Consider the following 24,653-nt stretch of genomic DNA (forward strand, 5'->3'; position numbering starts at 1 on the left):
CCCTCAGGATCTAGCGCCCAGGAGGGAGGGTCGCAGAGGATTTTGGCCATGGCCCCAAGGAAGAGGAGCAGTCGGGGGATCTCCTTCATTTTCTGCTGCTTTCGCAGCAGCGACCACCCTGAAATCACATACCGGCTGCGCAATGACAGCAGCTTCGCCCTGCAGACCATGGAGCCTGCACTGCCCATGCCACCGGTGGAGGAGCTGGATGTCATGTTCACCGAGCTGGTGGTAAGTAGGATACTTCTTATTTTTCTCCCCCCACCACCTTTTTTTGTTTGTTTGTTTCCTCGTTTCTAGTTTCCCCAGGCTTGGTTTTGAGTTTTCAGGCAAGCTGTGGTGTGAAGGGAGCATCAGGAGGTGCTGTTGGGAGCGGTTTTGCACGGAACCTTGAGCTCTGCTCCTCTGTGAAGTCCTGCCAGTTTGAGGTGGTTTCTCTTTCTCATTGGAAAGCATTAATTTCTTAGAGTAGGGCTCGGGGGCTGGTCTGGCTTTGTGCACCTCCGAGGTGATGCAAGGGTGTCCAAGCCGGTAAAGCAGGTTGTCTCCCATAGGTGCAAAGTGATGGGCACTCTGCTTCGCAGAAATCCTTGGGTGTGAGCTAAACTGAGATTTGGAGAGTCAGGATATTGTTTCTTTGTCCCTTGGTACTGAAACTCTGAAAAACATGGATCAAAAAGATAAAATTGACAGCTAAAAAAAGCTTTAATTTCTTCTAAGCAAAATAATTTTGGTGTGCTTCATTGGATGGATGCAGAGTGCTCCACTTGGAGTTGATTCAGCAGTGAAATGGAGTTTCTCTACAGTGCTTTGATGCATAGAGAGAGCTGAGAGTCATGATGCTGGTCGGTCACACCTCGAGGTATAGCATGTCCCATTAGATGCCAGGCAGCGTGGTTTTGGTGAGCTAGGTGACTTGGTAGAGGAGAGCTCCAGGTTCTATCAAGAGAGCCAGTTTTGCCCATCTCCGTGGGCAGGATGAGATGTATGGCAAACTGGGACACCCAACACAGGACAATGGGGATGAGGTGTCCCTGTGGCAGGACCTCTTCCTGCAAAATGCTGCTGGTTGGTTTGGTTTGTTTAAGTGGAGTGACTGCCTCTGTTCCATGTTTTTTTTCCCCTGATAACTTGGCCAAATTAGTTTTTCCTGGGGAAATTCTTTCCCACGGAAAACTCCCCCCATGCCTCAGTCAAAGGTGGTGTAAGGGCTTGTTGCACTACATCATGAGGGTGATGGAGCACTGGGACAGGCTACCCAGAGAGGTTGTGGAGTCTTCATCTCTGGAGATGTTCAAAACCCACCTGGAAACTTTACTGTGTAACCTGGTTAGTGAATCTGCTTTGGCAGGGGGGTTGGACTGGCTGATCTCCTGAGGTCCCTTCCACCCCCCAGCATTCTGTGATTCTGTAATCTTGGCATCTCCAGCCAGGATGAAGGAGGCATCTATGGAGGTTCACAACCTGGAGCCCCACCAACTCTGCAGCACTTTGTCTCAGCCCAGGATTTTCAAAGCATCTCCCCCAAATTCAGCCAGATGCTTCATGCAGAGGCTATGCTGCTGTGTGTGCAGCGAGGCAGGAGCCCAGCAGTGCTCACAAGGACCAGCCAGGCCTGGGACGTGCCTTGGTGTGGCCCTTCTGCTCTCCTTCCCTTGCTCCATGCTGATGAGATTTTGCTTTTTTCCCCCAACTGAGGAGGAGAAGGAGGCTCGGAGGCAGCTGCTGGTCCCGGACATGCTGGCCGGGAGAGGCGTGCTGCAGCAGGAGCTGTGCTGGCTCCCCAGGGACTGAAGTCACTTAGGGAGGGGGAACACTGGGTGCCCACCGTGTTCCCATGCAAGCAGCTGCAACCCCCTGACTCCCCCAAAAACCCATCAGGCAGATCTCAACCTGAGTCAGCGCTGGGTGGGAGGGAGGGGTGGGCCAAGCTGAGCCCTGCAGGTGCCAGAGGGCAGATTCCCATTTGGGGAGTGAAGATGCAATCCCCCCACCCTCCATTACAACAGCTCCTTCTTGCTCTCAGTAACCTGTTGGTGTCGGGTATTAAATTTCAGCATTAGTTAAATGGTTTGGAAAACGTCCCACTGTTTCTGTATAAACCCACTGTGTAACATTTGGAAGAGAGACAGAGAAAGCACTCAGAGGCTCTGGGCTGATTTTTACGCCTGTGAGAGCCCAACACCACCCGTCCTGTCACACTTGAGTGTCCAGGGCAGGATGGCTTGTGCCCACTCTGTGGGACCAAGGCTCCCTCCAGAGTCCTTGGTTGTCTCAGTCAACGGGGTTGAGGGAAGTCAAAGGGGTTGGAGGGACTCTAGAGGCTTTGCCAGCCCAGGTTGGTCCTTGGCCAACTCTTCTCTTGCAGCTTAATAGTGACTTTTCTGCCCCATTTGTTCCCATTAGCGACTCGGAGTGGCAGGGGTGTAAGATTTCAGACCTGGGATGGGCAGTGTCTTTGGGGACATTGCAGCAGTGGGTTTGATCACTGGGGTGGACAATCCTCCCACAAAGACCAACCATCCAGCAGGGTCTCTGCTCTGCAGGTCCCAGCCTGCTGCATACATCAAAAGGCAAAAACTCTTTCTTTTTGGAGCCATCCTACAAAATGTTCTCTGGGCTTTGGGTGTTTTTAAGTGTGCCTGTTCACCTGAGTCAGAAAACATCTGTAGCATGAGAAATCGGTGATTGTCCCGTGCCAGCAGCAGAGGACAAGGGCCTGAGCTGCAGAGGGACGTGGAGCAGCTGTGACTCCCAGGTCAGCTAAAGGCTCGATCTGCTCTCCTGGTGTCTGTTTTATGGCCTGCTGTATGTGAGATGGACACTTTGGATTTTAACTAGAAGAGTTCAATAGAATAGTTAAATAGCTAGGGTTTTATTCTGTGGCCGTGCAGGTGTTTCTCAGGATGAATAACAGTGAAACAAGGGATGGAAACAGGGGATAGTGGGGTTTTTTTCTGCCTGAGCATAAACAGGAGCAATTAGCCTGTTAGAAATGGCCCATGTCCATCCCAGGCTGCAGGGGCGATGCTCCCTGTCCCAGCCAGCAGCACACAGCAGGCAGGGGGGCTTTTCCTTGGCTCAAGGCAGATGCAGATGTTGCTGTGGTCAATGACTGATCACTGCTTCCTCCCAGAGGAACGTTTTCCCTTTCCCTTCCTTTCCTCTCTGCCTGGGCTGAATGGTTTTTCATCAGGGTATTGTTGGGATGTCGCTCAAGCAGGCACCGGCCCCATCTGAAAGGCTTTTCTTTGTCCACTGTCCTGTTGGGGCTCTGGCCAGGCTCAGCCACCCAGGGAGGAGCAGGTGCTGACAGAGAGGCACAAACAAAAGTGAGATATTTCAGCCAGATTTACTGATTTGCAGCTCCCTTGGCTGGGACAAGGCTTTATGATTTTGTGCAGCTCCCCTTGCATCAACATCGGTGTGTCCTGCCGGCTGGAGTCGGCGGTGTTTGCTTCTTGGGGCTCGTGCAGTGAGTGGTGTGGTACCTGCCAGGCAACATCCATCGGATTTAAAGGGTTTCAGGAGCCACTGGTCCTCCCACAGGACACATCAGGAGGAGGATCGCTGTGCTGTGGGGTCGCTCAACCTCAGTGAGGGGGAATATCTAGGGCTGCACAAACTGCCTGTGAACCAAGAGAACAAAGCTGTGCCATCTGCCACAGCTTCTTTCAAGAGGTTCCTGCGTATCCAGGCTAACAATACAGCGTTTCTTCAAAGGCTGAAATCTTGCTTGCACGCTCAGAGAAAGCACTTGCAAAGCTTCACATAATGGTGCCATATGGTAGATCTTGCCTTAACAATCCTCTCTATTTTCTGCCAGCAACTAGACTTTCCACCAGATGGGTAAATGACTGATGTCCTTTATATCTGCTTAACACTCCTTGTCACTCTGAGGTTTGTAATGAAACGCTCTGTGTGTGGTGGTGTGCATCGGCCCCACGGGATGTGTGCCGGGCTGGGGGGGTGGAGGCACAGGGGGATTGAACGGCTTGATCTGGAGAGGGCAGCGGGAGCCCCAGGACCCCTCGCTGGCTCTCTTCCTGGTGGAGCGAGTCACAGCAGCATCTCTGTCCCAGCAGTACAAGAGTGATGCTCCAGCAGCTCCTCAGACCGCGTGGGTGCTTGGAGGAGCTGCCAGGTCCATCATGGCTTTGCTGGAGCACATGGTGCTGCTCTCCCTGGTCCCACACCTCACTCCCAGCCTGCATCCCCGCCGGCGGAGGGATGGGCTGAGAGCCACCATAGAATTGTTTTGGTTGGAAAAGACCTTTAAGATCATCGAGTACAACCAGAAACCTAACACTGCCAAGTCCACCTCTAAGCCATGACCCTAAACAGAATCCAAAAAAAGCGCCACAAAATGGCCTCAAATATGAGGAAATCACTCCTACTGGAATTCACACTGGTCCTCCGGAACAGCTCTTGGCTTGCCACAGGTAGCGGCAGTTTGCAAAGCTAGCTAACCGTTATCCCTCACTGGTACACCACTCTCCAAGTAAGGGATTCTTCAACAGCTGAAGGTTTTCAGTAATATGGACCAATTTTAAAATGCAGATCTTTTTGAGAAGAAGTACACTAAGAGCAGCAACCGTGCAACTGGGTGGCCTAACAATAATATAAATGAAAGACTCCAAGACAGGATGTTAGTATGGAATGCAATTCTTTTCAAGACATGTTGGAGATGGGATTAAATGCTGTTTGTGGAGTTCAAATGTTTCTGCCATACTATTGAATATCTGAAGTGAAGGCTGGCTAAGACTGCAGTTCACCCTTGTCTGCTTTTCTTTAATGCTTTCTAGCACAGGGAAGCAATATATCCTCCCAATAACCTTAACGTGTTTCTCATTTATTTATTTAAAAAGTACTTACTTAACACAACTCAAGAGAAGCTACCCAAAGCCAGAAAGAAGGATTCTGCTATGGAAGAATCTGCCCCAGCCATCTCTCAAGGCTTGTCCTCCCAAATAACCTGGGCTTTGAGGAAATTCCAGTTACTGCTCCCAGTGGAGCTTCTCAGACTTTTCACCTCTGTCTTTTCTTTAGCAATGCAGAAGAAATTAGAGCAGCGTCTGTCTAGCCCTGCAACCCACCTGTAACGTGCAGCAGCCCATTTTTAGCATATGAAACCAGAGCAGGTAACCTTCCCCAAGTCCCTCCACCCAGATTCCAGCAGCCAGCAGGTCTGAGAGACTTGGGGAGGTGGCACTGGGAGGTGGGTGGCTGGTGGCTGTGCAGTGTCCCCAGCCCCTCGGGCTCGGGGTGGGTGCAGACCCTTGCCCACCGATGTTGCACAGTGTTAGTGACTGACTTCACTGGGATCTGCTGGAGAGGAGATACTCACACACGGTCTCCAAAGTGCTGGGCTTTATGCCTTCCCCTCCCATGATGTGGAAGGCTGCTCCATCCCTCCTTGCTGCTTTATGAAGTAGTGGAAACTCAGAAGCCTGATGAACAAAAAAAAAAAGGTCTCTGGCAACTGATGAGATTTATCACAGCATTTGTTTTTTGCTGTAATTGGGGCAACTAAAGCATTTCACCAGAGCTGCTCTTTGGATGCTATCTGTTAGGAGATAGCATCCCCCGTCACAGAGATTAATTCTGTGTCGCCTTTGAAATGCTTCATGGTGGGTGATCGGTCTGTGGCTCACGATGTGGGGTGCTTGGGTAAGATGTTCCACATGTAACTGTCCTGCAGAGCTGTGCCTTCCTGCCCTCTCAGCGTGCCGGGATGATTGCTATTTTATATGCTGCTTGTACAGGGAGCAGAGGACAACCCCAATGAAGGAGAAGGTGGTGGTGCAGTCATTGTGAGTGCTGTTAAACATTACCAGCAGCGCTGGGCTGGGAGCTCATTGCTAGTGATATCCAGTTTTGCCTTGGAACTTAAGTAACATATTTTTCCTCCAGTTTCTAATCCAGTAAGGAGAAAGCATGAGGATTTGGGCCTTGCAAAACAACACGGCTTTTAAGTAACAGCTGAGGGATCAGCTGCAAAGCCAAGCTTTGCATTTCATGCTTGCAGGTCAGCTGTCATTTTTTACTGCCTGGTCTTTGCAGCATTGAGGACTTCAGGATTTTGAGAACCACTGAACGGTGGGTAAAGCCATTTTCCCCTGTATCTGCAAAGAAAAATGTGCAGTTGGTACCCAGAAAAAATATGATTGCAATGGCCCTTGTGTCCTGGGCAAAACACCACTTTCTGCAGAGCCTCTCCATGGCCAGACATGCAGCACAGAGTTCCTGACTCCGTCCCACCATGACCTCCCAAGACCAAGCTCCCTTGAGCTTATGAGTCACTTCTAAGGAAGAAAACCAAGTGATTTCGGTAACATCCACTTTTAAATTCATTCTGCAGAAAAACGTGGACACTTTTTCCGGGCTGCCCAGGTTCTGCTCTTTAGATGCAAACATCCTGGACCTGCCACACTCTCATCCCAGCCCGCTGCTCACAACACTTGTTTTAGTCACCTCGTGGCGTTACACCCTCACAGATAATCTCCTAAACGTATGTTTTGATGGGTAAGCGTCTGATAACAGAATTCGCACACCTACTTGTCGAGAAAATAAGGATTTTCTGCCTACACACGTTCCATGGACCTGAATGAAGTAATCCACTGAGGAACACTATATTTCAGCTGAAGCATTCAAGTAATTGCAATATCTGTTACAGCTACAAACTAGCATGGGGGCTTGCCCAAAAACCATGCTGTTCCCAACCCATAATTTTACAAAGAAGCCATGTTATAGCACAATGTGGACCCCAGCCGAAGGCAGAGTGCACATAAGAAACCTCTTTGTTTCCAGGAGAAGCACAGCTGAAGTGTAAAAATTATATGGTCTACCTGCTAAATGCTTTCCACTTTGCACTTCGTAAAAGAGGAGGCCACATCCCCGGGAGATGCCTGGGCAGCTCGTTCAGTAACACGTCGGTGAACTTAATTGGGGCATTTAGGTTTTTGGCTTGCACCAGCTCCAACTGTTTCTGGCACAGGTCACCACAGAGGGTACTGGTTTCATTGGAACGGGCATCTGCTCCAGCAGTGGTCTCTTTCCTGATTGCTCCATGGTTGGGTGGTGTTGCTGGAGTTATGGAGAGGGTTGAGCAGCACATGGGTTGTGCTTCATCACCAGCCTCAGGAGGAAGTGTTCCTGCTGGGAAAAGCCCATGCCTGCCTCGTATCCGTTGGCAGATGGAAATGAAAGCTGTTCATACTGCTGTAGTACCTGTGGCCGGCAGAGTTTGGGTGTTCCTTGGTGTGCAGGCATCACCAAGGTTGGCTTTTGGCAGCCAAGGCTTTCTGCAGCCCTGCAGGCAGGATCCTGCCTGAGCATCTGTTGGTCCTAATTCCCATTAACTCCAGTGTTCAAATCAATACTGTTATTTACAGGGATCTGCTTCCCTTCCCCAACAACACTTAACATCTAAAAGCCCATCTGATGCCTCCTTGCACTAGGCATCTTGCTGGATGTCAAACCTCAGTGAGAAATTGCCTCCTCACAGGGTGACTCTCTGCTTTGCACCTGCTTGAGTTCTTAAGAATGACCTTAGGATGCTGGGTGTGACCCAAGCCGTGGTTGTGGGGAAATGAGGACCACTTGTCCCACTCAAGCCACAGGTATGCAAGGAGCCCACTTCCATCTTACATTGCCATCAGCATCAGGCTGTAGCTGGCTCCTGCTACCCTCAGCCACATCCTTAGGGTCCCACACACAGAGCAATAAATCTTGGGAAGCTTTGACGTGGGGCTTTGTAGCCATTAATTCCCATCCATTCCCTTTTCACTGCCCTTCCTAGGGTCTCAGCTGGAGAACCGTTGGAACAGGTTAGGGCTGGACCAACCACACACAGCTTTCCTAAGTGAGCATCCACATCAGGCAGGAGGTGTCTGAAGCCACACTTGACCCGTTCATTTGACTTCCAACTTCAGTACCTCTCAGGGATACCAATAGCAAAGGTGGCATCTAAAAACTGATTGAAAAGGGAGCTGCTTTTTTGGGTCCATAAATAGGTGGGAAATCCACATCTGAAACCACCTTCTGATTTATTTGCCAACTCTGTGCTTTGTTATGGTACAAGGTGCACCCACCAAAGGACAATCATGCCCAACTGTGGTTGACTTGAATTTAAGCCCTTTTAGCAATCACAGTAGTAAATAATGGGCCGATAGGTCTTTTTGCTTTGTTTTGTTTTCAGAGTTTCTGTACAATGTTGTGGAAAAAGCTCGCTGGTGATCGACCTGCAGGGTTTCTAGATCTGAGAGTGCTCTTCAGGGTAAAACTGTGTAGATCAATAACTCAGGCTGTAAAAGTACCCTGTGTTAATTAAAACAGGAGAAAGATTTTCCACGTGATGTTGGTGAAAAGGTCACGGAAGGCCAAGCTCAATAAATAATAAAAACGTATATATGCGGTTATAGATATATATATTACAACCAAAAAGATTGAGAAACCTAAGTGGCTATTTCTCTTTTAAAAGACATTAGTGTTGAAATATGAACACCTTTAAAACCTTTGGCCGATTAAAATAATTAATTCAATGAAATAATATTAAAGCAGTACGTGCTGTCTGCCTCAGTTAGGTGTTTTGAACTGATGGGAACATGAACCAGCTGCAGCTAGAGTTTATTGAAGAGCTAAATCAGCTATTGATGGCCATAATCTTTCCTGCAGGAGAAGGAAGGAATACATCTTTTATTTATGTTTGTCCAATGTGTTAAGGTCAGTAACTAAAAGCTGCAGAGCAGGGTGGATTGGGGTCTTTCCTCTTCCAGTCTGGGACTAAAAATTAAATGTGGGATGAGGCTGACTAGGTGTAAGCACTTCAAAGTGCTTACACATGATTCCTTGTTGCTGCTTCTCATTCCTTTGCTGTAGGCAATTTCCTTTATTCAAAAAAAATTAATTACGTGATAAGGGCAAAATTCATAAAAATCTTCTATATGCTTATGCATTAAGAAATATGAGTAGTTGATTTTTATTCATGTTCTGTAATTCCAGCTGCAGGTTGTCATTAGTAAATTAAAAATATGCAGTGATAATACTGGCTGGTGTTGGTTTTCTGGGGGATTGTTTTTAAGCTCTCAGGGTACTATGGCTGAAAAGACGTGTGCTAGGGAGGAGGTATTTTTATTATTCATACTAAAAATAAAATACTTCATTCACTACCTTCCTATTAAAAAAAAAAAAATAGAAATATGCATATGCTGAGGATTGTAATCGCCTACATAAATGTTGCAGATAGAGGAGCTCCTCCTGCGGTGCAGGATGCATTTCAAAGCAGTTGTTGTTTGTGCTGATTAATAAATCTGTTTGTTTAGGGGAACAAATTAAAAAGTGACTAAGGAGGTAAGTAAGATCACGCCGCAGATCGCAGGCAGGGCTGGCAGCAGCGGGCAGGCAGCTGCCCAGCTGGCCCAGCTGGCAGTGACTTTGCTCAGCGGAAGAAGATTAGATGAGGTACAGGGGGAAAAATGCTGATTGCTGTTTCCCTTGACACTGCAGCGTTCTGGGATAAATCAAATTGATGAACTTGGAGAAGAATGCCTGGAAGAGAGTGAAAAAGTGATATGACCCCTGAGAAAGGAAGCTGATGCAGATTTCAACAGGCCTTTTTTTTTTTTTTTAATTTCCATGCTCTTACCAGTTAATGCCAAATGTTGACAAAAAGTTCCCCCTTGATTCTTTTTCTTTCTTTCTTTCTTTCTTTCTTTCTTTCTTTCTTTCTTTCTTTCTTTTCTTCTTTTCTCTTTTCTTTTTCTTTCTTTCTTTCTTTCTTTCTTTCCTTCCTTCCTTCCTTCCTTCCTTTCTTCTTTTCTCTTTTCTTTTTCTTTCTTTCTTTCTTTCTTTCTTTCCTTCCTTCCTTCCTTCCTTCCTTTCTTCTTTTCTCTTTTCTTTTTCTTTCTTTCTTTCTTTCTTTCTTTCCTTCCTTCCTTCCTTCCTTCCTTTCTTCTTTTCTCTTTTCTTTTTCTTTCTTTCTTTCTTTCTTTCTTTCCTTCCTTCCTTCCTTCCTTCCTTTCTTCTTTTCTCTTTTCTTTTTCTTTCTTTCTTTCTTTCTTTCTTTCCTTCCTTCCTTCCTTCCTTCCTTTCTTCTTTTCTCTTTTCTTTTTCTTTCTTTCTTTCTTTCTTTCTTTCCTTCCTTCCTTCCTTTTCTTTTCTTTCTTTCTTTCTCTCTCTCTCTCTTTCTCTCTTTCTCTCTTTCTTTCTCTCTTTTCTTTCTTTCTCTCTTTTCTTTTCTTTCTTTCTTTCTCTCTCTCTCTCTTTCTCTCTTTCTCTCTTTCTTTCTTTTCTGAGCAGTCTTGGATCTCTCATGCTTTACTTGAGGATGCAGCAGATCTTGCCTTTATGTACTATAGTCTCACTGGTGTCCTTACAGAAGCTTCTAAACTCTGTGCATCCATCCATCCATCCATCAGGAGGAAATTCACTTGCTCTTTATTATGTTGGTTGCTTACAGATCCCATGATATCTTTATATATATATGTGTGTGTATTTGTATGTATATACACATATATATTTATATATAAACCCAGAAAAAGCCAACAAATTTTAATTAATTTTTATTTCAATTATGGCAATGGATGTCCTCCTTATTTTCCCACCATCTCCTCCACATGTTACAGTTACACAATTTATCAGCCAGAAAGATGCATTAAACATCTTTTTTCCTACAACCTCTGAAGATATTTTGAGGGCCAGACCCATGCATATGGAATTGTCCCTTACTTAATCTCTACTCCCCAGTAGCTACTTGCAGAATGTTTGGTTGCCCATGGGACCTGTGGGATGTAGGAGAAGAAGCTGTGATAGTCATGATGGGATGTTGCGGCCATGGGTGGGCAGCACTCAGGCTCACCCAGCTCTGAGAGTCCATCCTGGAGGTCATTTCTGAAGTCAAGAGATTTGTAGCATCCTGCTGGCTTCCTGCTCTTTCCCCCATCAAAGCCTGTGGCTCTCAGCCCGTGGAGGATGCTCATTGAAACATCTCACCGTGGCATGGGGGAAGTGGCAGGGACAGGAGCTTGGACCCAGGACTGAGCTAAGAGTCTGGAGCTGAACTTGATGCCTTTTCTGCTGGGTGGGACAAACATTTCCTCCAGCAGCAGTGCCTCAGTTTTCTGCTTGATCTGGCTTTGCCTTCAGGAGGTGGTTGGAGACTATGGGGGCTACAAACCAGAGAGGTGGTGGAGTCTCCCTCCTTGGAGATATTCAAAAGCCATCTGGACATGGCCTTGGGCAATGGCTCTAGGTGGCCTTGCTTGGTCAGGTGGTTGGACCAGAGGACCTCCGGTGGCCTGGGCTCCTCATACTACTGTGTTGCCAGCTTGGGGAGGTACAGACCATGGGAACATCCTGCCCTGAACACCACTGTGTGTCCTCCAAGAAAAAGGTATTGATCACTTGATAAAAAACTTGTTTGGCCCATGGATCGTGCTCACAGTGTGCTGAGCTGAGCCATGTGTTTCTAAGGTAGCTTTAGGAGAATGGTATGGGATCATCTTCACTGGAGCTCATGCCATGCTCAGAGAGAGGAGGAGGAGGATTGCTTGGCTTGATCAGAGAGCCATCAGCAAAGCAAGCTGCACGGAAGTATTTTGCTTCCTAGAAATAGCAAATGCACACTGAATCAAATCTCCCCTGTGAGGTGTTTTTTTTTAAATCATATTCAAATGAAGATTTAATGTGGAAACACATTTCCTGATCTAAAGGTGAATAGTTTAACTGTATGGGATAAATATTTAAGAGTAGCGTATCTCTTTCCAGTAAAAACACTCTGGGCAGAGACTTCCTTTTGGTAGCAAAATGAGGCTGTTCTTTTACTTGCCTTTGACCCAGTTCCAAAAAAATATTTAAAATAGCAAAGTTGGCAGATCTTGCCATGGGAAGCAGCCAGGTGGAAGGGGCAGAGCTGTGAAAGGTGAGGCTGAAGTGAGGGGTGCAGGGCTGCGGGGGTGATGGACACTGACCCACCAGTTACCTTCTCGCTCTTCAACAGCTGCCAACATCGCACGCTGTAGCGGGAGTGCATGGCTTGCAAGTGACCTATAAAATTAATTGCCAGTTAGAATCACCTAATTATCGAGCTCGTGATTATTAATTGAAGGCGCATATGGGTTTGAGGTTGTGCACGGCTTCTCTGCCAGGCTCTGACTCTGCTGTGCAATTGCTAGAGGCTTTGTCAGAGCTGTGTTTGCACAGTGGTCTGTGGCCACCTGGAAAATGACTGGTGTACCTGTCCTGTCTTGATCTTTTGGAGTTTGAAGGGCAGTTTCTGAGCACCTGCTTGGGACCAAGGAGTATTGAGGTGCCCTGAGTGAGCGTAAGCGAAGGGTTGGAGGTGGGTGCAGGAATCCCTATCCACATAAACCCAGTAGAGACCTGACTCTTCACGGTTAAGTCTCTGTTACAGCTCGGAATAAGAGTCATTAGTCACTGTTTGATTATGAGGATTTTCATATTCACTGGGTGCCACGGAGTATTTATTTAAACACCACTCCCAAGCATCCTGCAAGATATCCTTAGGTTGGCATTGCTGAGTGATACTGGGCTGCAATGACTGAACATGGTAGAGCTGGGGCACAATGAAACGTGCTGTGTGGGGCTCAGAAACCTTTCTGCACCTTTTTTGGATGTGTTTACACGTTGTCATGTACCAGCACCTAATATGATCTTCTGGTTTATTTCTTCTTGCTCCCGCTTAGGCTTCAGCTCAGTTTAGATTTTTTTTTCTTGGTTAATAGACCTTTGTGTTTGCATAAGATGTATTTTTAGGGTATGGGTATTTTGAAAGTTTCAATAAATATTTTTCTAAGGACCTAAGTACAGATGTGCATGGCTGGTGCTTTCATGTGTGAATCCCAGATTCATGTGGCAGGGAAGCAAAGGCCATAGTGGAAGCCCTTTTCTGTGCTCACTCAAACCCTCACCACAGAGGTAAATATTCATCAGGGGACCCTCATCCTCTCCCACACTCCCAGATGTGCTTTCCCAATGACCTGAATTTCAGCTGGATCCCTGTGTCATTCTATTGGCCACCTTTAGTCATGCAGAATTGAGGCTGAAGCAGAGCTTGGGTGTCTGCCCATCTCATAGCCTGAGGAGATACAATGGAGAATGACATGGAGTGTGGTTTTTGTTTTGAGGCATGGAAGGGTGACAAGACTTGCCCAAGGCTTGGAAGGAAGAAATTGGTTGCTGGGTATGAATCCCTGACCTCCCAGATTGTGAGGACATGGGGAGGTCCAGCATTCGTTGGAGAAGTCCCTAAGCCAGGTTCTCCTCTCTGGGTGGAGGAGGATGAGAGTTGTCTCAGATTGGGCTCAGGCTTTCTCAGTCCTCAGTTTTTTCCAAGTTTCTGTCATGGTGGAACATTTATTTCTGTTGTAAGAGTGTCTTGCAAGTCTGCTTCCAAAGCTCCACCAGCATCAGCTCTGTGCAGCACAGTGGTTTGAAGAGTCAGTTGATACGGGGGGCGAAAGTCAAAGAAGAGGGGAAGCTTCTACATGTGTAGGTAATGGAAGAAGCTCCATGTCACCTTTCCTTCTGAGGAGTAATTTCATCAAGAAATGAAATCAATACTTGAAGTGGATGTACAAGCCTTTCTGAGATGTTCAGGACTGCCCGTGTCACTGCGTGTTGTGCAGGATGGCCCTTGGGTTTGGGTTACAAGACAGCTGAAGGCTCCATTCCTTGGCTATGGGGTATAATATGAGCTTTAATTAGATCTGTTAAATTTCTTTGTGGTCTGCACGCTCACTGATGCAGGGACCCATCTTTCCCATAGGCATCTTGCTCAGGCTTCACTAGGGGCCACCAGCTTTAGTTGATAAGCATTATTATTATTCAGGCAGGGAAACTTTAATGGGTCTCCATGTGGTATCTTTTTTTTTTCTTCTTCTTTTTTTAGTTGCTGGAATTAAGTGCATAATTTTTAATGGGGATCCTCTTAATTAAATCCACTGGCTGGGTGGGATGAGTTGGCTGGAGGCCACAGCAGGGCTTTCCTTCTGCAGCATCTCCAGCACTCCCACTGTAGCACCAACAACCCTCCAGCACGAGAATTGTCATCAGTGGTGATGATTTTAAGAGGCATCCATGGCTGTAAGATCAATGTTGGCTTTAGCAACAAGCCTCCCAGCTCTGCCTGAATGTTTTATTTAGTTCTCTGATAAAAGCTTTGACCTACATCTAGCACCAGGAAGCAACGAGGCTTTGATAATACTAGGTCATCTCGGTGGAGGGCATGCTGCTAACCGAGCCTCCAAGTTGAAAATGGATGTGTCCTTTAAAATAACATCAGATAAACCAATAAAGTTTCAGACAGTAAACAGCTTTATCTCTGCCAGGCAATACGTAGTCCTGTTTGGATGGAGAGGATGTATCTCTTAATGAGCTGAAGATATTAGGAAAAGAGCTTTCTATTTTTAGTTACAGGAATAGAAACCAAAAGCCAAAAAACCCCCCAGTTTTCAGTGATATGAGGATGTCAGTGATGGAAATGAGCTACACCACTTGGGGTTGCTCAGTGAAGCAGTTATCTGTGGTGGTAAAAAAGAAAGGTCCTGTTTGAATTGTTCTTCATTGTATGTGTCTTAGAGGTGGTCTGTCACCTGGAGCTCTTGATCCTCAGTGCCAGGCTATCTTGTGGGCAGCTGTAATGGCTTCATGGATGTCCTTTCTAAAATGTTTGCTGCTTTTAAGTAATGAAGGCAATGTCTGGGAGGAATGAGGTGGGGAGGTTTGCAGCCCCATCCTCCCAGCAGCCGGCTGTAGCCCCGGAGTCAGGGGAAGGTCAGCAACAGCAGGATGAGAATTACCATCAGTGCCCTGACAAATCGATAGTCACGGGGCGATGCTGTGGGACCACCGCTGCCCTGTGGCGTGGCCCCATATTGATTCATGCTGCTTGTCTGGGGGGTTGTGTCTGTGCCATCACATTTGTGTACTCATGTTGCGTGTTTTGTGGGTTTTTTTTCCCCTTTCCAGGATGAACTTGACCTCACGGACAAGCACAGAGAGGCCATGTTTGCGCTGCCGGCAGAGAAGAAGTGGCAGATCTACTGCAGCAAGAAGAAAGTAAGAGACCTGTCCATGGTGTGATCGGGGGCTGAGCCCCTTCTCTTCTGTGCTGGGAGGGGAGGTGTGGGGAGGGACACAGCTCTCGTGGGATGACAAGTGGTATTTGGGGTGTCACAGAAATGCATCTGTTCCCTCGGGAAGCAAGGGTGACCAGTGAGGTCTGCAGTCTCCAAAATGCATAGCTCTTCCTCCCAAGCCCATTCAGGCTGGAGGAGGTGTCCCTGTGCCCCACATGGGTGTCCCCCACCCCACACTCATCCATGCCAGCACAAGTGGGACCACATGGAGCTCCATGACCACTGAGGCTGGTGTTGCAGCAGTGAGGGGCTGCTCTGGTCACCACCTCTCATGACCCTGCTCTTCTCTGCTGATGTCTGGGGGCCTGATTACAAAGCCCTGGCTTTCCAGTTTGCTGCCATGAAGGAGGCTTGGGCATCGTTTTTGTCCTCCCACCAGCTCTTTTCCGGAGGATGGCACAAATGGAAGGTGCCACGGGGGAAGCTGTGTCCCATGACGCAGCCTGTGACAGCTTTAGGTGGTGCAGAGGTTGCTTTTAAGGGTGAAGTGGTGTCACCCCTGGGGTGATGAAGGGCTTTAGGTTCACGGGTGTAATTGAGATACTGCTGATAAGAGAGGAGGGTTAATGCGAGTCGCTGATCTGTCTGCTGAGCTCCCAGCATGATGTTGTCCTTGCAGCCACATTTCTCAAGATGAAAACATGCACAGACATCTTCCCAGTGCCAAGATATGCCAATGTTTGCTTTTGCTCCTGTGGGGACATGAGGCCCAAATGGTGCAAGGGACTGTGGGCTGCCAGCCTGCGAAGTGGCCAAAATCACTCCTTTTTTCCCCAGTAAACTGAAGGTTTTTCCCCCTGTGAGGTGGCACAGGAGTTACCCCCAGCTGTCCATGCTGGGACTCATTTTCCCTCCCAGCCTTGGCCAAAGCAGAGATCCTGCAGAGCATGTTGCCATGGGGAGAAATGGGGCAAAAACCCTCAGTCTTGCAAGCAGAAGGAAGGACACCAAGGCCTGTGAGGGAAATACCCCCAACTGGTGGCATAGACCTATTGGAGCAGGTCCAGAGAGGGGCCACAAAAATGATCAGAGGGGTGGAACACTTCTCCTGTGGAGAAAGACTGAGAGAGTTGGGGTTGTTTAGCATGGAGAAGAGAAGGCTCCAGGGAGACCTTACTGCAGCTTTTCAGTACTTGAAGGGTCCTGTAAGAAAGCTGGGGACAGACTTTTCAATAGATCTGTAGCAAGAAGACAAGGTGAAACAGTTTTAAACTAAAAGAGTGTATATTCAGACTAGATATAAGGAAGAAATTATTTACAATGAGCGTGGTGAAACCCTGGCCCAGGTTGCCCAGAGAGGTGGTAGCTGCCCCACCCCTGGAAACATCCAAGGTCAGGTTGGACGGGGCTCTGAGCAACCTGATCTAGTGGAAGGTGTCCCTGCTCACTGCAGGAGGGGTGGACTAGATGACCTTTAAAGGTCCCTTCCAACCCAAACCATTCTATGATTCCATGATTCAGTTCCCAAATTCACCGCTGCATCCCCTAACCTGGCTGCAGGAGTTGTCTGGGCAGTGCTGGTGGTTGCCTGTCCTCTCTCAAAGGGTGCTCACTGCCATCAGTGCCTCTTTTCTCCTGCTGTAGCAATGGCACCAGATTTTCCAGCCACGTTTTAGGCCAAGAGCGGGCTTACCTTGCTCATGTAGGATTAAGTTTTAAGCCTCTCATAAATACCCCTGAAATCCCTGTATTATTGTTAGACAGAGGCCTGCCATGCCCCACATTTAAATCGGAGGAGAGAAGAGATGTTAACAAATTGCAGGCACTGGTCTGAATCGACAAGAAAACGGGGAGGGGACGCTCGCTCGTTACTGCCTGTCGGATAAGCGGAGCCAAGCTCCAATGTGTCTGGGTAAGGGGAGACAACAGAGACTTAAATCAGGCAAAGCTGTGCAATTGTTATTATTGTGAGTGGAGATTACTTGCTATCTGATCTCCCAAGGAAGGGTTTAGATGGGGCTTTCCTGGTCCAACACCTCCTTGCTCTCACGTTTTTTAAAAAAAACTGTGTTGAGAAGCTCCCTGCTCCTGCGGGGTCTTGAAGGAAGGAGCCACAGAAGCAACCCATGGCATCCTCAGAGGTCCTTGGAGCAGGCACCCATCCGAGGCTGGATCCTGGCTGGTGTTCTGCTCTGGTCCTCGTTCCTCTGGCTGCTCTCAGCCACTCCTTGCTACTCGGAGAGCTGCAGAACGTATGTGCCACTGCTTGCTCTGAGGGACATGTGCTGGTGGAGACAAGTGCTTTTCTTCTGCTTTTTAATTAAAAATGAGCACGACTGTATCAATGGAGGCTCCAGCAGTGGAGGAAACCAGGAATCATGTGGGCTTCAGAACATGTCTCTGTGCATGGCAGGCTCTAGGCAGTCCTGCTCCTGTGTGATGAGGACCAGTAGGCAGCAGATACACTGGTGGCTATCCCAGTGACTCGTGGTAAATCTTACTCCTGTACCCATGTTTTTATGAGGACAAATCACTTACATGGTAGCCTGGCATTGAGGAGAGGGGCTGGACTTCTCCAGCTGAGAGCAATGGCTGGGTTTTGGCTGGGGCAGTGGAGCTGGAGAGAGGGCAGGGGTCCTACCTCCCTGCCTTGCCTGCAGCCTGAGTGGTGGTGATTTGGGAAGTCCAGGATGTGCCCAAACCCTTTGGCCTGCCTGTGTTTAGTAGCAAGTTGTTGCTTGAGATGCTGGTAACACCCAGGTTCACCTGGCAGGTCCCAAGGGGCTGTCAAAGGTGGACACCAGTCACAGGCAGCTGCCTGGCTTACCAAAGATCCAAAATTATCCCCTGAGCAGTTTATGATCTTTCCTTTGCTGCTTATTTTGACTCCTGTTGGAAACAGACTGTGAAGAGTCAGGTGACTTCGGTTGGACTTTGAGTCCAAAAGACCCAGTTGGGACATTCTTAATTTTTAGCACTTTCCCCATTTGCAGTTTCCTCTGCTGCCATTGCAGAGACCAGTTGCAATGAGCTCTGCCTCCAAAGAGCAGCACGAGGCAGGACAGAAACGCTGCCCAGCCCTCTCCTCAGGGGTTTCCCTTGAAAATCAGCTTTGCTGGGCTCTAAAATATCTCGTGATGTGGCCGTAGCCCGTGCAGCTGGGACACTCCCCTGCCTCCATGGATGGCAAAGGTGTGTGCAGCACAGAAAGCATCTCAATATCTGTCCTTTCAGCATGTTCCCTGCTGCTGTGTGCCGTGTCTGGCACTTCTGCTTTGCCATAGATGTCATCCACTGTCCTTGGCTCTCCAGAGTGCATCCCAGTTGTTGTATGTTTCATATATTCCCATGATGAGCAAGTTTTGGTAAAAGGTGACCAAAATGAGATATTTTATTGTGATGGGTTGTCCTGGAAAGGGACCTGGCAGCACCTGGCCTTGTCAAGAGGAAATGGGGAAAACCAGCTGTTCCCTGGGCATATTTCCTTCCCTGGGATATTTCCCCCTGGCCTGCAGCCATATCCTGGTTTCTCTGCCCTGCAAGCAGCTGTTTTTATCCCAGCCCACAAGTTCCAACTTGGCAGGATGGAGGTTTTATCCTCCCTGGTTCTCCATCCATGGAGATGCTGGGTCTGATCCCAGCCCTGAGTCTGCTCAGAGCAGGGGGTTCCGCTAGATGAACTCCTTCTCATGGTCCCATCCCACCTGCATCACCCTGAGATGCTTGAGGAGTGGGGGAAAAGCGGAGAGATAGAAAGCATCTCATGATGGGGGCTGGTGAGTCTGTCAGCAGAACTGAAATCTGCATGAAATCCAGCAGCCGTGCTGCAGTCAAGTCAGGAGAGAGATTTAAAGATTATTGGAGAGACCTTCTTTGAAGTGGTCAGCCTCCTCTAGGGCTGTAATAAAGCCGGGAGATGCGAAGGTGGAGGTGCATTAACAGCGGGGTGAAGTCTGCTTTTAGAAGTGGTATTTCTGGATGATGACTCGTTTCATACCTCATCCAGAAATATTTCACTCCCTGCTGGCCCTGCTCTCCAGGAGAGGATATTGCTCGGAAATGCAGAGAGGAAGCAGGAGGATTTCCAGCTTTGCTGTTTCTTTGGCTGTGGGTTTGCTTCACTGGAAGAAAGTGACTCAGGATGGCCTTTCTCAGGAGGCCAGGCTCCAAAGGGAGTTAATAATTAACACTTTGTGCTTAGTCTGCCACTTAATTGCAGGAGGTTTAGCTCCTGCCAGCCGATGTACATAATGTCAAGCTATTAAAGCGGCTCGACAGGTGATTTTTATGAGCCTCAAAATTCAGGTGGATACAGAATCAGAGAATCACAGAATTGTCTAGATGGAAAAGATCATCGAGTCCAGTCATGAACCTCACAGTGACAAATCCCTGACTAACCCATGTCCCTCAGCACTATGTCTACATGACTCTTCAATCCCTCCAGGGATGGGGACTCCACCACTGCCCTGGGCAACCCCTTCCAATGCCTCAGAACCCTTTCAGCAAAGAAATTCTTCCTCACATCCAATCTCAACTGCCCTTGGCGCAACTTGAGGCCATTTCCTCTCATCCTATCACTTATAACTTGTTTGAATAGACCAACCCCCACCTCTCTACACCCTCCTTGCAGGTAGTTGCAGATACAGGAGTGTTCAGGCAGAAGCTCAGCATAAATAACCAGGTAGAAGGGATGGATCATTAGCAAAAACCAGCTCACACAAATGTAAGGTCTGGCTCTGCCCCCCTCCCTTTCGATTCATCTGAGCTCTCTGAGCATCTGTAAAGCTGGGGTAGGAGAAAAATGACCTGCAGGGATGCCAAGTGATGCTGCATGCTTTAAGCTTGTGTTGAAAGCCCATTGGCATCGCTAACACTGGATGTGTAGCTCTCAGCAGTGTTAAGCTACCCCCTGCAAGCAAAACTGACATCTAAAATTTCCTCAGCTATCAGATACAAACCCAGGATCCCTTCACATTAGAAGGCAGCAGTGGTGCTTTTGCAAGGGACAATGGGGAAAAATGTGATAAATAGGGAAATGAGTGATGACTCTCCAATAATACTCTATTTCTCAGCCAGACAGCCTCTTTCCTCTGTAACTGCACCTTCCACCCACTCACCCACTCCCTCCAGAGAGCTTCGCTTTCCAGCTCTCTCTTTCACTTCTTCTGCTCAGTCCTGCAGCTTGTTCATGGGGCTTGTGTTGCTATTTCCTTCATTAAATATCAATTTTTATTTTAATTTATTTTTTTTTCTGCAGTAGCACAACTAAGAGCAAAAGCTGACAAAGATGGCATGCAAGGGGAAGAGGGTAAAAATAGCTTGGTGTTTTGCCATGCTCCTGGGTCACCTGGGTTGGATGAGAAGCATTACATGACCCCTGAGCATCAAGATATACCTGTGGTTATTGCAGCAGCAGGTTGAAATATCATCTCAGGTGTTGTTTTCTCAGGCTGACCAAGGGAAACAGGCTGTTTGCATGGCTGGGGGTGTTTTTCAATAGGAAATATTTATAGTTTTTATCTTTAAAGGTAATTGCCTTTTTAGTTCCAATCACAACACACTTTTGTTTAAGTGAGGTTTTTCTCCCTCTCCAGCCAAAAATTGCATCTGTTAGCAATCTTTTTGGATTTTAAAGCGAAGCTTTTCAAACAGTGAACCAGCTGAATGAGAAAGGCATCTGCTCATGCTATATTTGCTTATAGGGAGCATGATTTTTAAACCCTAGGAAAAGCATATGAGAGCATGTGTGTATTTGTAGGGGAAAAGGTATAGGATGTGTTAGCATACAGAAAACTAGAGTGATCTGGGATGGGATGGGTCAGACCCAACCCAAGTGAGATCCCAACTCAGGGAGAATCTGATGGAATTACAGCCCTTCACAGCATCGTTCCATGGGGAAGGGGCTTTAGTTGGATCATTTAGTTTTTGCTGTGGGAGCACCTAGGGGAGCCAAGCAGCTGAAGGGACAAGGAAGACCAGGAGGACTACAATGGGCCAAAATCTCCACCAGCACACACCTGGCAATGGCTCAGCCGTGTTGGCAGAGCTGGGCTGGATTTAAACCTCACGTGCATGCTGCGGACCTGTCAGTTTTAAAACCCATCTGTGCCACTTTCTGCTTCTTTCTTGACCTTGCAAACAGCATGTGCAGCAGGCAGGGAGTCAGGTGTGTCCAAAACATGATGGGCTGCCAGCTGCCACCAGCTTTCCCTTGCTTGGCTGTTACAGTGCAGCAAGGAGAGGTGGGGAACACTGTGCAAAATAAAAATGCAATGAGGAGGATACGTAAAAATGAAGGAGGTTGCTTCTGGTTCTGCATCAGGTGCTGACTGAGGAGCGTTTCTTTTTAACCCCTTGCTGTGTCACTCCTGGTGTGAAGTTCTCCTGGGACAGACCAGCCTTGCAGGTGCTGCCAAGAGGAAGGTGAACCATCAAAGTCATGAGCGTTGTCACTGAAGGGCTCTCTGGAGTTTCTTTGGAGCTGGCTGCTGAAAGCCAGCCCTTTCTTTCTGACTTGGTTTCACCTTGAAGGATCTAACCTGGTATGTTGGACATCAAGTGGGTGGGGAACCTAGCCAGCCGCCCTCTGGGACTCAGTTATCCCAGAGCAGCTCCAGATCCATCACCACCACCATGGGCTGTGGGTGCAAGAAGGAGGCTGCTGGATCAGACGGAGACATTGCCTGCAGGCTGGGTAGCTGAAAGGCATTGTCAGAAGCTTGATTTGGAAGCAAAGCAGCTCTAACAAAGCCCTGAGGAGCTTCACAGGAGTCTTCCTCCTTGCTATCTTGGGGACGCACTATGAGCAGGAAGGTGCATTACTGCCAGCAGCTGTATTCCTGCAGGTCAGAGGGCAGGAGCTCATGGAGATGCATCTTCCAGGTGTAGATAACGGTACCCAAAGGCAGCCTGTGAATTGCTTTAGTACCACTGCTGGCTGAGCCACCACCTCCTCTGTGCTGCTGCCTGGAGTCCCAAGGATGGTCATTGGGAAGAGCAAGGGCACTTCTGGCTGTGGGAGCTGCTGACACCCCGAGGGCAAGACACATGGGCTGTGGAAGTGTCAGGCTTGTCACCAAGATGTGGCAGGGCTGGGGAGTGTGAAATCTCCCCAGGAAAAGCAAAGGGATGGCTGGAGGTGGCAGATCAATGACCTTTGCTTGGAAATGCTCCTGCTAATGAGGCATTGACTGGGCACTGCTTCCCCTGTGGCATCCGGCACCGTTGGAGGGGATGGAGCTTGTTCATGGGGTTCACACCACGACACCCCCCGACCATGGCCACCACGGCGTGAAACAGCCGAGCGGCAGCATCCGTCAGCCCCGTGCACAGAGCCTGGGGGCAAAGGGACAGCGAGGCGAGGAGATGGGATTTGTGTTTCTGCCAGGTCTCTAGAAGGAAGAAGCGGGTGTTGGGGGGAGCAAGTGGGGAACGAAGTGGGGGACGAGGTAAAGATTGTCCTTGGCTGCATAGCTGTGGTGTTTCCTCATTTTTGCAGCAGAGCACGTGTCCATCAGGGCCATGTCCCAGAAGACAGCGAGGGATGTTGATGCAGATGTTACAGATGAGAAGGCAAACCTCTCCCTGCACTGTGCAATTACAGCCCTCAGCCTGCCTCTAAAAGAGGAGCTCGTAGTGAGCCGCAGCGCGGCACCGGGCTGTCAGTGGGGTTTTGGATCAGCTCTCACGTCTGTGCTTCTTGAGAAGAGAGTGAACACAACTGAGATCTAAACACAGCCCAGAGAAGAAGAAACTGGGAGATGTTTGTGTCCCTGGTCCCAGCCAGGATGTGATGGTGCATCCTGGTGATACTCAGCTCCACACCTGGACATCCCTCGTCGAAGGCAAAGCCACCAAACTCATATCCCCAAAACCCACCCTGGGTGCTGGGAAACCATTTTACAAATTCACCCTTTCAGCCTGTGCTGCCCAGAGAAATTCCTCCCTCCTCCTACCTCTGAACAAAGCCTCGTGAGTCGCTTCCCTCTGGGCTCACCACTTTGTCGGGAGATTTCTTTACTGCCACCGAATGCACTGAAGGACACTTATCAATGTGCTGTAGACCATTAGCCACAGTAATTACCACTGAGCAACGTCCTGCAGTGAGCCCAGGGAAGCCGGTGCCCTGATCTTTGCCTGCTTTATTTATTGTGCAGTCCCCCTTTGCCTGGGAAGCTGCTTTCCGACGAGCCTGCCCGGCTGCTCATCTGAATTAATGAGGTTCTGCTGCACTTAATTGAGAGCACTGTCTAAATTGGGGGTTTCAGGGAGGAAATGCAAGAGCCTGAGGGAGCTGAGCAAAAGGAAATATTTATAATGCAGCATGTTAATTATAAATGAGCAGTTTAGCCAATTTTGTTGTTCAGCCTCCCCTCCGCCCCCCCAGAGACCTTTATGTTTTTGCTCCACTGCTTCCTTTCAGCCTTAAATGAGCAGCAGGTCCGGATCCCTGTCCGCCTCACAGGTGTTTGTGCCATGTGGAAAGGCCTTGGGATATGGGATGAGCTGGTCCCACTGCCTTCCTACCCCATTCCTTGGCACGGGTCTCACTCCCTGCCCAAATCTCCCAGCTGGGTGCAGCTGGACATCTCTTGGTGTTGTGTAGTGGTGTGGACATCACAACCCTTCCCAGCTGGTGTTGCTACTGAGAGCACTGGTGGGATTGGGGTGTTCCTTATAAAAGGTGCTGGTGATACCTCAGGGTGGTTGAGAGGACCTCCAGTGATGTTTCCAGGAGGTGAGTGACAGGAGCTGGTCCCTTTTTGGGCTGTGTTCAAGGCACACATGGGTGCCCCATCTCTGTTGTCCCCAGGGGCACCATTTATGTTCTAGCCTCTAAAGTGAGGCAAGAAAGCTGGGAAAATCACAATCTTTGCAGGGTTTGTGCAGAGCCTTCCCGTGGCAGAGTGTGGGATGGCTTGGAAGGGTGGGCTGGCAGATGTCCCCAGTATCCCTCCCTTGTTCTTCAGTGCCATCACCACGTGTACGTGGCTCTCCTGTTCCTGGTGCATATAGACAACGTGCCGTGTATGGCTGCCTGTACCAAGGAGGGGTGTCCTTTTGCACACAGGAGCAGATGACAGTGTCCTTTAGGAACGCATGTGATGTAAGCTGAGAAACCAGAAAGACCTGGCTGCCTGTGTCAGACAGAATTGTCACTGAGCAGGAAGGTGGCCTGAGCCTCACCTTGGCTGCTTGGCACCACTGAGGAACCATGGGGTCATCTAGCAGGATGGGTGGGCAGCACTGAATAGGGCTAGCACCAAGAAACTGCCCTTTGGGTGCAGGCAAATACTGCAGGTGATGCTCTGCAGGTTGAACTTGCCATCACGTGCAGCCTGACCTCACATCCCCACGTCCCTGTGGTGGTGGCCATGGGCAGTTCCCTCATATCCTGCTTCCACCTCACTCCCAGGGGCTGGTGGTCCCATCTGGTTAAACTAACAGCTCTAACCCATAGGTTGCAGAAATGATGTGTGTTTCCCTGGGACGACAAATACTTTGCAAAATATAATGGTTTACTTTTCCCACCCCACTCAGGAGAAGCAGAAGACC

At 48.6% G+C, this 24,653-nt stretch overlaps 1 protein-coding gene across 1 annotated transcript in view; it reads left to right on the plus strand.

Annotated features, from left to right (window-relative positions):
- Positions 1-45: 45 nt before the first annotated feature.
- Positions 46-24,653, plus strand: part of LOC104525794 (disheveled-associated activator of morphogenesis 1) — a gene marked incomplete at its 3' end in the record, with an annotated part of 35,533 nt that continues 10,925 nt past the window's right edge. Inside the window, exons 1-2 of the mRNA XM_029085211.1 lie at positions 46-231; positions 14,989-15,078. Coding sequence (XP_028941044.1) covers positions 49-231; positions 14,989-15,078 — 273 coding nt within the window. The remainder of the gene's footprint in view (positions 232-14,988; positions 15,079-24,653) is intronic.

This window comes from Antrostomus carolinensis, unplaced genomic scaffold, assembly GCF_000700745.2.
Source record: "Antrostomus carolinensis isolate BGI_N321 unplaced genomic scaffold, ASM70074v2 scaffold10300, whole genome shotgun sequence".
Taxonomy (NCBI): domain Eukaryota; kingdom Metazoa; phylum Chordata; class Aves; order Caprimulgiformes; family Caprimulgidae; genus Antrostomus; species Antrostomus carolinensis.